Source organism: Venturia canescens, chromosome 1, assembly GCF_019457755.1.
Source record: "Venturia canescens isolate UGA chromosome 1, ASM1945775v1, whole genome shotgun sequence".
Lineage (NCBI taxonomy): Eukaryota > Metazoa > Arthropoda > Insecta > Hymenoptera > Ichneumonidae > Venturia > Venturia canescens.
The window spans coordinates 4,035,376-4,048,804 of NC_057421.1; the positions used below are offsets into that span (position 1 = coordinate 4,035,376).

At 47.0% G+C, this 13,429-nt stretch overlaps 1 protein-coding gene across 5 annotated transcripts in view; it reads right to left on the reverse strand.

Annotated features, from left to right (window-relative positions):
* Positions 1 to 13,429, reverse strand: part of lilli (lilliputian) — a 172,804-nt gene that overhangs the window by 32,149 nt on the left and 127,226 nt on the right. For all 5 annotated transcript variants that reach the window (XM_043410523.1, XM_043410524.1, XM_043410525.1 and 2 more), the window contains one exon: positions 3,763 to 3,796. In XM_043410523.1, the coding sequence (XP_043266458.1) occupies positions 3,763 to 3,796 (34 nt within the window). The remainder of the gene's footprint in view (positions 1 to 3,762; positions 3,797 to 13,429) is intronic.

The window sequence follows — 13,429 nt, forward strand, 5'->3', positions numbered from 1 at the left end:
CGAAGACTTTCACTAATTGTGTATAACAGTGACGATCTTGGTGAGCCAAAAGTGTCAGCACGTGTGGGAATACCGATAGAAAGTCTTTCGATCAAACGAAATCACCCGGCGTTTATAATGCACGAAAAATGTATTTGAAATCTCATCGCAGAACGATGACTTGGGGAGAAAAAGCGACCCCGAATCCCCGAGCTCGATGATAATTTCACGTGGCAATTTTCACATTGAATTCTCCCAGCAGTGAAAGCTGGGGGAGCGCCCAGGGATTAAAGAGACACGTCGATCAAGTTGATCACTCGCGTTAATTTCTTTCCATACAATAGCGCCGATAAAAGTTGATGAGGTGAACGATGCATGCAAGAGCGAACTGCATTTTTCTCATTTTCATGCACGATCCTGTCGCACGAGCTTCTCGAAGAATCCCGAGGGTGTTATAAAGCGTCGTCACATCGGAGTGCACCGTGTCTCCGAGGGGAATTCAGTGCCGCGCGTCGCACAGACGGAAGTAAAAAGAGATGGAAACGGTGAGAGCGAGAGACGGAGAAACCACGGGAGAAACTCTATTGCGAATAAAATTATTAAGTCGTGCAAAGAGCTCGAGGACGATGAGGTTTTCTCGGGAGGTATAGTCAACACGTGCCGCGCCGCGCGGTACCGAGCCGAATATATAGACTGGAGGAGAGAAGCGAAGAGAGCGATTAAGAATTAACGAGGCGAACGAATGAGTGAGAGGTGGTGGACCGCGAGACTCTCTGTGCTACGACTTTACATGTATATATATACATTCATAGAGGCTCCAGATACGTGTATAATATACATAGAGTGTACCGTGGCCAGGGGGCGAGAGGGAATTGATAACCCGGAGAGATGGAGACTGTACGAAAGGAAGCTAGTGAACTAGGAGAATACGCCTGAAATATATACGTTGAAACATCTATATGCGCGCGTGGAGAAGCTTCGGTGCAGAAATTCTCTCGCGATGTGACTCGAGCCCGGTGCGCACCAGAAGCAGCAAACCCGCTCTCGATAATCTCACTCCTCGCTGCTGGCTCTTGCATCCTTGCTTCATCTTCATTCCTCTCTCACTCTAGTTACGAATGTATAATTAATTTGCTTCCTCGACAGATTAATGGTCGCGTTAGTCGAATTCTCCGAGTCTCTAGATCTCTGACTCGTTGTCCCTCTCTCTCTCGCTCTCTCTGCTTCGTCTTTTTCGTCGTTCTATATATTTCCTCTGCCTTCGTCTTACAGGCTCGTGGGTTTGTCAACTTATGTACGCGCCTCGAGTACCAACGACCGCGCGATCTTCCTCCTTTTGCTCCTATTCCGCAATCGTCGCCCCTCCGTTTCTTCGTGTGCGAGTATTCATTTATAATAATAATGAATGCGATAGAGTATTATGCACGAGTGTGTGTGTGTGTTAGCCGGAACGACTTTTGCTCCGAGTTGGATAGGAAAAGCACAGGGACCGGTCCTGACCGCAGCATCCGCGCTCGCAAATGTTCGCAAACTCATTCGTATATCTATGCAAGTGAGCGATATTTCATGCTGGGAGTTATTCAAATTTACGAATCTCTCGAATATCATATTGAATTCATAGTCCCGTGTGTACGCGGGTATATAAATTTGTATTAATGGGAGTGAGTTAATCGGCGGAAAGAAGAAAATGGTGGGGCGTAAAAAGCCTTGGCGATACACAAATATCTTGAAAATAAATAAGTGAAATATGTTTATAGAGAGATTAAGCGCTCAATGATCCGTGCCACGATAGCATAATCCGATCGACGCTATTTAGGTTCTCCATGTCCCAACCTTATTTTTATGATACGCCATTCCCGTAAAATGTCTCGTGGATAAGGGCACGCGATATAGAAATATTGTAAACGAACTGCAACCGCGTGTCTCTCGCCGGAGACCAACTCCATAAGTTTCCGGATTGGATTAAAGCTCCAGCTGCTATGTGCGAGCTTGAGAAGTGATAATTGGATCGTAAAAAAATAAGGAACTCCGATATTCCCTCGAACACGAGTAGCAAACGTGACAAGAGACACGCTTTTTATTCCCGTGTAATATCCCAACGAATTTCTCTAAATTTAATCAACCTTTGGAAATATTCATTGTGACGAGCAGAGTTGAATTCGTATCCGTTTTAGATGAATTTTTATGGTCTCGACATCGGGTCGAGCAGACCCGGTAACAACCCGAATAGGAGATGGCTGCGAGAACGAAAATGCGCCGTCAATAGATTTTTCTTGCCTCGAACGCGATAATAGAAAAAATGTTAGAAAAATTCGCTGCTTTCACACACGGAGAAAACGGGTTCGTTTTGAATTGTGAGGAATGTATTATTTTTCAAAAATTTTCAAAGTATTTTGGCACCGATTACAAATGGCACAGTATTTTTTGAATTTTTTATCCCTCCAATTCTAAACAGCTTTATGTGGATAGCAAAAAGTGATGTACGTAAGAATCATTGGAAAAAAATAATGTTAAAAATAATCAAATACGGTTGTTTTCGTCCTATCAACGATCGCGTTCGAAACCAAAATGACGTAAAAGAAAAAAACTGTTTGAATACTAAAATATTTTCTTAATCGAGAAATGATAAAAAAATAATAATTTTATTCCATTGAATAATGTGAAAATTAATAATTCTCATATGCGCCTGCTTTAAATTGCACCTAAGAAATTTTGGAATTAGCCGTGTTGTGGCACTGTAGACGCTGCTCACGGTCCTTATAGAGAAAAACACTCTTGAGTCCTTTGAATAAAAAGTATGGCTATTGGTCTTTTTACTATGGTGAATAAAACAATTTTTATTGCTCCTCTTCGAATTAACGTTGCAATCCAGTTCGAGATACTGTATTGCTAGTACTTTTCTCTAGAATTTTCGACCTCTTCAAAAGCTGTTATTTTTTTTTTCGAGCAATGACCGTACAATGATGTAGTTTGGATGATTTTTCGTATATTATTTCAAGTGTAAACAGGATAGCTCGACGTTACAGAGAGCGTAGTTATTTGATATTATAATATAAAGCAAAGGACAAAGTGTATCCATGCAGGAGCGTTCAATGGGATATATCATTGTCAATGAGATGCGAGGGATGCAGGCGCAAGTATGTGCATTTCATTGGGTGGAAGGTTAATGCACAATTCCGTGAAAGAGAGGAAACCTCAACCGGAGTGAGAGCGCGTTCGCGATCCGCGCGCTGAACCGTGATTAGACTGATTATACGGAGCGAGCAACGCGAACGGTGCGAACGAGTCCTAGTATTATACACACATGGAGAACGCATACGTAATTATACGGAGAGGAAACATTGTACGGTTGCGAGAACGTTACGCGATAGGAGCAAAGTCACGCACGTTGGAAGGATTATTCATTATTCAAAATATTGTCAATTTTTTCTCGGTCTCTCGTTCGTACTTTATTTTATTGGTGAACGCGTTTAATTTGACGTGCAAATAATTGGGGGAGATTTATCTCGTTGCTAGTTTTTCGTATCGAGGGCGTGCTGTATACTGTACGCGCGCATAAAAGTATATAGTAAACATCGCGCGTTCTCTTTTTCTCTCTGCACGACAGCTCGTTGTATTTGCAGTTTCATACCTGCTTTACGAGAGTAAACAACTTTTTACAATGAGCGAAGTTAAAGTGAAATAAAATTGGGGGAAACGGGAAGGAAAAAAGGAGGGAAAGCAGTGCGCGTACATCTGTTGTGTGTGCGCAGGGGGGAGGTAAATTTGATGTAAATTACTTACGCTGATAGCCTGGTAGTTGCGTGCCGCTCGCGTTCTGAAACACAGGTAAAAGAGATACGATTATAATGTATGCACGCCCGTTAGGCATATGTGGTATGAAATCGGGGCCAATTAAATAATTGAATAATCGGCGTGTGTGTGTCTCGTGGCCCTCGAGGCGAGGGAGATTCTCTCTCCTGGTCCAGGAGGGTCCGAGAGTCCGGAGGGATAAACAAGTGGGGTGTGTTTCGTGAGTTGTTTTTCTTTCTTTTCTTCTTTCTTTTTTTTATCTCGATGTATATCCCCGTAGCCCGAAACTTTCGGTTAGAGATTTCATTTTTTTGATCTCTCGACCACGCTCTCCTTTCGCATCTCGTAATTGGTGGTTCTGCTTCGCCCCGCAACCGTTGTTTTTTTTCTTCTTTTTTACCACCGAATTTTTCTCTTTTGTGCAATTATCGTTACTTTTTTCGGCTCCGTTAATTCATAATTTCGGCTATTTCCGGAGGCAATAAAGATTCTGCGGTTCCGCGGTGTGCTGGCTCGAGCCTCGATCACGTACACGCATCTTATCGTCCGCGCCCTGCGCCACCGCGCCTACTTTACAGAACAAATATCTCGGAGCTCGCGGGGTGATAGCATCCGCCGACTGCATGAAAATAATATCGGTGCATAGACGATGAGGAACTTGGTAGGCGCGCGGGCGAAAAAAACGCGCGGTGCACGGCGGCAAATGAGAGAGATAAAAAAAGAGAGAAAACAAAAAAAGGGAGCTCTTTTCGGGTACTCGTTGAAGACCGAGGAGCAAGCGGGGACGACGTCGATGGTAGAGATATTGAAGTGGAGGCAGCGAACGCGCGAGCACCCAGATGAGAAAGAAAAGGTAAAAAAAAAAACGCGGTAAAATACGTGCTACGAAGTATAGACAAAGATGAAGCGGTAGAAAAGAAAGATAAAAAAAAAAGGAATGAAGGAAGCGGAAAGAAAGGATGGAAAAGTGTAGTGCGGTGTACATTGAGAAACGAGAGCGGGGAATTCCTGGTGCTTTGAACCAATCGGCTTTTACCCAACCTCCGAGACTCATGTATATAAGAGTGTATATAATACACGAATGCGAAGAACGCTGAGGATATTTAAGGTATATGAAGCGGAAGAAATATCGAGTGGGCAGCAGAAGGGCACGATTCCGAGGAGCTAACGCGCCATAATAAGGTCCGCTGCGTCCTTTCGCCTCCGGATGAGCACACGAGCGTTGCATGTGCACGAACCTGTCTCCTGGACGTACGCGTCAACTCATACGCGAAGAGTGGGTACAGGGGCAAGTATGTGTACGCGGGAGCAAAGGGGGAAGCTGCCGGTTTACGTGGCGTACGTCGGCGCTCGGTTTAACGTGAATCACGATCGGAAGTAATGCTTTTCCCGCAAAGCTCGAGATATTCGCCACAGCTAAAGCGTATTTCCGTCACGTACAACAAGACGACGAGACGATGGAAGCTCGAAAGTGGCAAACCCGGAGAAACGGTGCACGCGGGGCGAGGAAGCGACGCCGAGGGGGGAAAAAACGATCCTCGAATAGGTGGATGAAACTCCGTACGAGAAGCGGAAGTGAGAATACGGGTAACCGAGAAGAAAGATGGAATTGTCTTTGTACACGATGAAAAACTCGTGTATACGTACTCAAACGGAGAGAGGCACACACGCACGCGTACACACGAACGCGCAGAGTTGAAAGAGGAAAAAGAAGAAGGCGAATGTTTCGAAGATCCAAAAGGTGTGTGTCGCACGGTTAGAAACTCGATGTTCTCACTCCAGGGCACTGTGCTGCCTTGGGGATGATGTCGAGCACCTGGCACACGGGCCAGAGAGCGCCGGCTGCGTCGCATGAATTTTACTCGGTTACCGCACACAGCCGCACGTTCATTTCATTTTCTTTTATATCTTATTCCGCTATGTACGAAGTAGTATTACGTGACAGACTCACGGGGCGTTGAATCCGTCTTAACGTGTACGACGCACAAGACAACGCTCGCTATAGAAAATCCCCTCGCGCTTTCTTTTCCTTTATTCACCGATAACTGCATGCCTTTTTTTATTTTGCGAATATCCGCGCTTCTTCGCTCGACGATCATCCGATAATTCGAATCAGTTCTCGGCTCGCTCGTTCTCCCTAATAAAAATCATCATAACCAGACAAATATTGACCTTTCGCGATGAAAATTTAATCGACTAAGTATTCGCGATGAAATTCTACGCGAGAGAGAATTTCTCCTTCATATTCGTGAGAGCATCCGAAGAGCTGCTTTTTATTTTCTCTTAACGTCTATTTACTCTATACGAGCCAAGTATCGGGGGACGGAAATGCTTGAAAAATAGGAACATTCGGTACGGAGATACAAGCGGTGTGTTGCACGACATACCGGAAGCATGATGAATGCACGAAATATAGAGGGGAGAAAAATGAGTATGAAACGAGAGCGGAGGAATAAAGTCGAGGCGGAAATCTCGAGAATACGAGTCTGGATCACCGCCGGCTGACCCAATTCCCGTCTTTTTCTCCCGGCGATAATGTAACACATGCATATTCACGTGCCCAGGAGAGCAGCGCTTTGTTCCGATCGTGTTTTCTTTGTTTCCTCGTCCCGTTCGGCTTGCGTGTTATCATCGAGCATGCCGTTCCGCGGGCAAAACCGATCCGAGTCACTCTCGCGTGAATTCAGTGCTCCCGCACATCTCGAGAAAGCTGGAGAGGACACGCGGAAACGCGTGTGACTCGTATCGAGTCTTACGGTGAATAGCCGCTCTGTACAAATGACGCTAAATCAACGGCGGACTTTTCGAGCGTTTGCGCGTTCTCCATTTTTCCACATTCACATCGATAACTCCGTGTGCAGTGTGACGCGTCGAATCGGTGATCAGCTCGATTCTAGAGCTATCTTATCGTACGCCTTGTAACAAGCCCACCGGAATAAATGCAGACGCAGAGTTCTCGTGCAAACTCGAGACATTCCCCCCCCCCCCCCCCCCCCTCGCGCAGGAATTCCACCTACGTTTGTTGATAAAAAGCGAACGGATTAGGAGGGAGCAGAGCAATTATAACGATATCGAAAACAAAAATGAAGCGTTCGATCGAAAAGTTGTTTGCGCTCATTCGACTCTCGCACTCTTGTACAAAGATAACGATTGCTGATTGCAACATTGTGATCCTTCTTCGGGATAAAGTTACCCACAAAGTTAGACACGCGCGTGGACACAAGTTTCGAAAGATCAATCAAGCGAGTAACGCTATCAGCCGCGATAGAATCATTACTCCAATTTTTTTTTTCAGTAGCACGCACGTAACAGCGCCCTGAATTTCCATGGCTGCAGTGGCACTTGTCGACGAGTATGCGAGATAATCCAAAATGCTTATTTTCCGGGCGATATATCCGATCGTAATAGATAATGGTATTAAATTCAAACGAGGAGACTCCATCTCGTCTTGCCGAAAGCTCGTAACACGAGCTTCATTTATGCGATTGAGAAGACCACTTGTTCGCGAGTTTATAACTCGAGTGGCAATACGTCTCCGTGGGGAGAGCGAGCGGGTGCGTTTGTACCGGACCGAAGGTAACGATCGCTTAAAAGACGATCGTTTTTAACATTCGTGTCGCATCGATAAAAGATGGATATATTCGAAGGTACGAGAGTAAAGCTATGACGAGACTGCAGGGAGGAGAAATGTCACGAAGGAGCTGCCTCGTTGGGGGTCGCGACGAGCTTTATACGGGAGGGCTTGTGTCAGGGCAGATTGACATGTTTATTCAACGCGAGAAACGAGCGTTCCATCACGAAAACGTACGGGTATAAAGAGACGAGTGAAAAAGCACGATTTAAACGCTACTTTTTGCCTGTAAAAACAAATTTCTTTTCGTTCCTATAGCGGAGTACTCTGCTATTAACGAAAAGCGTTTAATGGCTGAGAAAATTATACCATCCCATCTGCCGCTCGTAACGCAACTGGCCGCAGCAGTTTTTATCGCGCTGTTGCGCAAAACTATTATCTCCGTATGGGAGCAGGAGGAGGGGGCTGAAGAGGACGCGAGAAGGGAAATGATTTGCTTCACTAGTAGCCACGTCGGCGAAGCCGCATTTTCCTCAACGTCAGCAACGTTTTCTTTCGCCGCAGCAACATACTCCGTTTTGATACAGCAGTACGTTCCTGCTAGTTTAGCCGATAATTTATCTTCGCGTATTTTATTTACTGCCGGATAATATGAAGGGGCGAGGGAAAGGAAAAAATGGAAGAGACTATTAGGAAAATGGGGGGAAAAGAAACAACGGGGTTTGCGCTCACCTGAGACTAAAAGATAGCTGACGATACCCTGAAGAACTTCGAACTTGGTGTACATCTCGGTACCTCATACAAGTGTTCAGATTCAAGTCCGTGTGAGCGGTTTTTTTCACTACTACATCACTGAGCAAAGAAGCCCGCGTCATTCGGAACACATGCTCGCGGAGCTACAATTCGGTAGCGTATTGCAGCGTGCTAGGCGCGATGTAACTATACACGATCGCGAGAGCCCCCCACTTCGGAATCTTTCGTGTCCCCGTGCGATCGAGTGGTGGCTGAAATTTTGGGAAAATCCCATTAGCCTGGAGCCGGCGGGAAGAACTTTTAGACAAGTAGGTTTTCGGGAGCGTAGACCGGGCGAATCCGGTGGCTCAACTGGCTTAACTCCGAAGGGCACAGCGAGCAAATCGATCGAGGACACGAAAGACCGAGGAGGAGGAGGAATAATAATTCGAGAAGCGCTCGTAAAGTTTCACCCGGCCGCCCATCCCGTGGCTCTTTCTTTTTTAATAAAATTCATTGTCACGAAAATACGAAAGAAAATCGATAGCGAAAGCGTTGCGTGCGAACACCGGAGAACTTGCTTTCATCGCTCGGCAGAAGAAGAAACAAGCGTTGCGTGTTTCGGAGCATAAAAGTGGGCTTTGCAACGGAAAAATAAGGCGATCGTTCCAGCCACGCGGATGTGACTGATGACGCGGATAATTAGTCATTGTGGCGGACGGTAAATTTTTCTAGAATCCGATTTACGCGATATCTCAGCCGAACATGACCGTCAATGCAATTTTCTAGTGTCCTGCGCTCACGATTCCTATTTACCGATCAAATGTACGCACATCTAGGTCAATTGATTCGAGTAAAAATATTGACGGAACGCGTACTACGACTTCGTCACAAATAAGTTCCGGAGATTATGAGAGCCTCGAACACCTGCGAGAATCGCTGTCAACAACATCCCGAATTTGGGCACCTTCGCGGGTCACGGTCAATTAAGGACCGTTCGAATTTCTCTGTATTAATTATTTGGATTTCATTTTTATTTTATCTTCCTCAAAATAGTCGATCAAAACATAAAAAAGTGTTGATTCGTAGGCAAAATTAAAGCGAATCGATCAAAATAGACTCGAGTATCGTTTGTAAACAGCGGAGCAACGCGATAAACCAGAAAAATAAACAATCGAGGTGCAAGTTTTAGTAACTGCGACGAAAACGTCGAGAAAGAGATCCCGCCGGTCTGCGTTGTATAGATGGCGGGACAAAAACGCATAATCCAGTCTTTTTCGGTGAGCGAGTGGGGGGGAAAGAATCAAACAAAAGCGTCGCATGCGCGCCCGATTCTCGAGGCTGTGGAACGTTACACGCACATTGGTATGAATCATGTGTACGAACACGCCGGAAGGACCGGCGGCGGGGCCACACAAGTTTAAAAAGCGAAGCTTCCAATCGATCGTTACAACGTCGAGTCGGGGAAGTTACAAAAGCGAGCGGGAGCATGGGAATGGCACGCGTGCGGTGCTATCGATGAAGCGAACGTTCGCGCAGTCGGTATGACTTCCCATGTAATAGGGGGAGCAAAACGAGGAAGAAAAGCTCGTGAAAATCGATGTTGAAATCCATACGAAAACCCGCTTATAGTTTGCCACCGGAAAATCTTATTTCCAGCAACCGGATCGTTCCACGTGGTTGGGGAAAAAGCCGGTAGGACAAGTTGGCGGGAAATCGGCACGTGTTCTCCGAAAAAACGGTTAAAACGCGGGTATCCGAGGCGCGAAAGGATTGCCGAATGAAAATAAATATAATCGCGATTGAAAAGAGATTGAGAAATGAGAATTGGCGCACGCGGCGCGATTCCTTTGTTCTCCCAAATGCGCTCAAGGCTCAGCAGGCGCTATTGCAACTCTTTCGCGGTACGCTATTACACCGGAGTAAAAAATCAAACGCAAGTAAAAACGAGGATGCACTTTGTATTCTGACACACACAGCTACGATTCACTCGAAGCAAACCTTGTGACGCGTAAATCAGACTGGAGCCAACGAAACCGTTCGTTTTTTTTTTTCATACGGACGCGTGTAGATGGAGTAAAAAAATGGTAAAACACATGGCGTTGTAGGAGCGAGCGGTTCGAGCGAGGAGGACCGGAGACGCGAGCGCTCTTTGCTCCGCTTGACAGAGACTCCGCGATATCTAGGAGCGATTTTGTACAGTTGGTTATATAGTACACGCGGACGCGGGTCTCGCTTGACTGAGGCCAGTGTGCAGCGGGAACCTCGACTATACTAGCAAATGGCTCTTGGTAGGGCAAGGCAAAGAGAGCCTCACACAGGCGGCACGCCATCACCACTACTTTCCTTCCTTTTGTGTACACGTCTTTATGCTCGTGCACGTATACACGGACGCATACACGCCGGGGCTAAAGACACATGGTTGAAGCTATACGTCGAACGTGTAACACGAAGAGAGAAAAAGATGGAAAGAATGAATGAGAGAAAGAGGGAGAGAGATGGAGGGTGGGGGGGAAAACGAAAAGAGAGAGAGAGAAGAGGAAAGAAGGAACCCCATTGGTATAGTCCGTGTATTCCCTCGTTTTCGCTGGCGTGGCGGCTCGTATAAATGTGCGCGTGTCGCCTCTCTTCGTCGTCCGCCTCCTTTAGGTTGCTGCTGCTGCTGCTGCTGAACGTGCGTTCGTCGAACGAGCGCTTGTTCGCGAACGGGCGAAGCTGCCGATCGTCCCTGGCTTTGCCTGGTAGCAGCGAAACGATACACACAGTCGTGTATTACAATACATCGAAGAAAAGGAGCGTCGCGGAGAACGTATGTGCGAGAATGAAGCCCAACGCTCTCGGCTGGTATATCGGCTTCACCTGCGCCGTCGAACAGCAAAGCCGCCTCTCGTACGGTTACGCCAAAACCAACGACGAAATGCTTTGTTGTGCGACTACGGCCTCGAGTCACTACTGTTATACACCGTACAATTCCGTTGCCCTGGCTCTTGCGCGCGTAATGTCCCAATAATGAATTCGTGAGTGCGACAAACTCGGGCTCACGAGGCTCGTCCGACATCCCGCAAACATCTCTCGGCGATTTTGCTAACCACCGGGACACCGTTTGCCAACCCGGTAGAAAACTCGATCAAACTGGATATATCGAACCGTCCAGTATTACGGTCAGTCTTCGAACGCGGCTAAATTCTGTGAGGCAATGATTCATGAAATCTGGAAAGAAACACTTGAGATCGAAACGGGCGGAGAAGTCTGATTTATATTTCGCATTAACCGATCTTGATAAATGCTCAGAGTTTGGATGAGATTAATTTATGAACCGATTGAGATTGTCTTGGTTGTAACGTGTCCTATGGAAAAAATAAGACTCTCGATTAAAGAATGTGTGATCGTAACGAAGCGAGAAATTATACACAGCGTTAAATGATATTCCACCTGGTAGGAAATGACATTTCGAATTTATTAACAGCCCCGGAGATGTATCGCGTAAGCACTGAAAGCCCGTTAAGAAAAACCCATCCAACCGGTCGCGAGATCGAAGCTCATTGGAAGCTGCCAAGTGAGTAGGGGGACACTCGCGAGGACGGAGGAAATCCCGAAAAATCGTATAAATTCGTGCGCGTTTGTTCGACGCAACGAGCTCAGTTTTCCAGTGAGGCCAGCACTGAGTTATCCTGCAGAGCGATATTTCCGCGAAAGCCCGTAAGGGACGGAGGCTTATTTTTTTCGCGAGACGAAACGAATGGAGAAACGATGTTAGATGAGCCTGAGGAGCAGAAGGCCCCAACCGAAATGACTTTCAGCACGTCAAGATACGCGAGGCTCTCGCTCTTAGGCTCTCAGCAATAAGCTCGCACACGAGATCCGCGACTACGCGATAACAAAAGAGACTCGACCCGCCTCTTTTTACACCTCGAATCCCGTGTTTTACGTCCGTCCGTTCGTAACGCTTCGGAGTATAATAGTTGTACGTTATTTCGCAGTGAGGAAATGGATCTCCGCGTTTGTATTAACCCTGCCGAGCGTTACGCTCCCAGTCTAATATACTTTCAATGGAGTGTGTATGATCCGCGTTCTATATGGAGCTCCGCGCGTGGGAGGAAACTAGGAAATGTTATTACAAGCGTGAGAGAACGCTTTCGAGCTCATTATTGCCCTCGGTGTAACACTCGAGCGCTGCACACACGCGTATGACCGGTGTAAGTGCACGCGGTCACGTGGATATTGGTCGGTTCACGTTCTCTACGAAATAGCGCATTGCCTGCATCTCCGGCGCCCCGGTTGACTGGTTCATTCAGGGCCCCGACTCCTGTGGCTGTTCATGTCCGCGGCCGAGCCGGTTTTACTACTTGGAGAGCAGAAGATCTCTCGCTCCCTCGAGCGTGCGTTTCAGCGGACGAATCTCTGTGGATGCATCAATGCATATACGACTCGAGCGTCGCTTCCCCGCTCGCGCCACTCCTCGTGTATACTTTAACAGTGCAAATCAAGCGTAGATGTGCACATTACGCGGGATATCGACTGCTCTTTAATAATCTGGTCGTTCATGACTTCGCGGAGCTTTCTGGACGATCGGGATGCTGCAAGAGGATGAGACTGGACTTTTGGTGCAGGGCATATGGATTACGTCACTGATTTATCTGATTATTGTCGTCGGCAAAGCGGCTCCGTATCGATCCTCATGATTTTCGAACGCTTTCGTCCTCGATCGCGGCTGAACCGCTACACCTGTCAGGACACCCGGTTCAGATCGCTCGGGTTTCTCATGCGAGAGTAAACACACGTAGAAGAAAGAATCTTTTGGAAATCCAGTTTGCGTCGTTTCTGTAGTTTCGCTGTGTATCGAGATAACAAACGGAGAGAATTTTGTCAGGGAAAGAACGTTTCTGCGCTCGTGTATTCGTACGAGGAGAGATCACTGACGGCTGGCACACGCCGGCGCTTTTAACAGCCGGTGCGCGGCTCGAGACCACCTTGCACCTGGTTTTCGATTCTTTTTCCGCACCAAGAGCTGTATAATCTGAGGCGCTCGCGAACGCGAGCTCCCATCGGCCCACCTTGCGCACCGCGCTCGTGGACACGCGAGGAAAAAGACTGAGAGAAACCGAACCACCGACGGCCCCGTCGCCATCCCCCCAACACGGGAATGATGTTCTCGATAACGGGGCGGGAGGGACTCGGTTTCGTTACAACAGGTGAGAGTGACGCTTTTAACAGCTTCAAATAAGATTAGTCAAGTTTTACGAAACTCTCCTCTTCTCCGCGATCCACTTAGCTTACCAAACGACGGGCTTCAATTACGTGGCAGTGGAACATGCTAGACGAGACTGTGAGTCATCTGATGCCAGGCGAAATGAA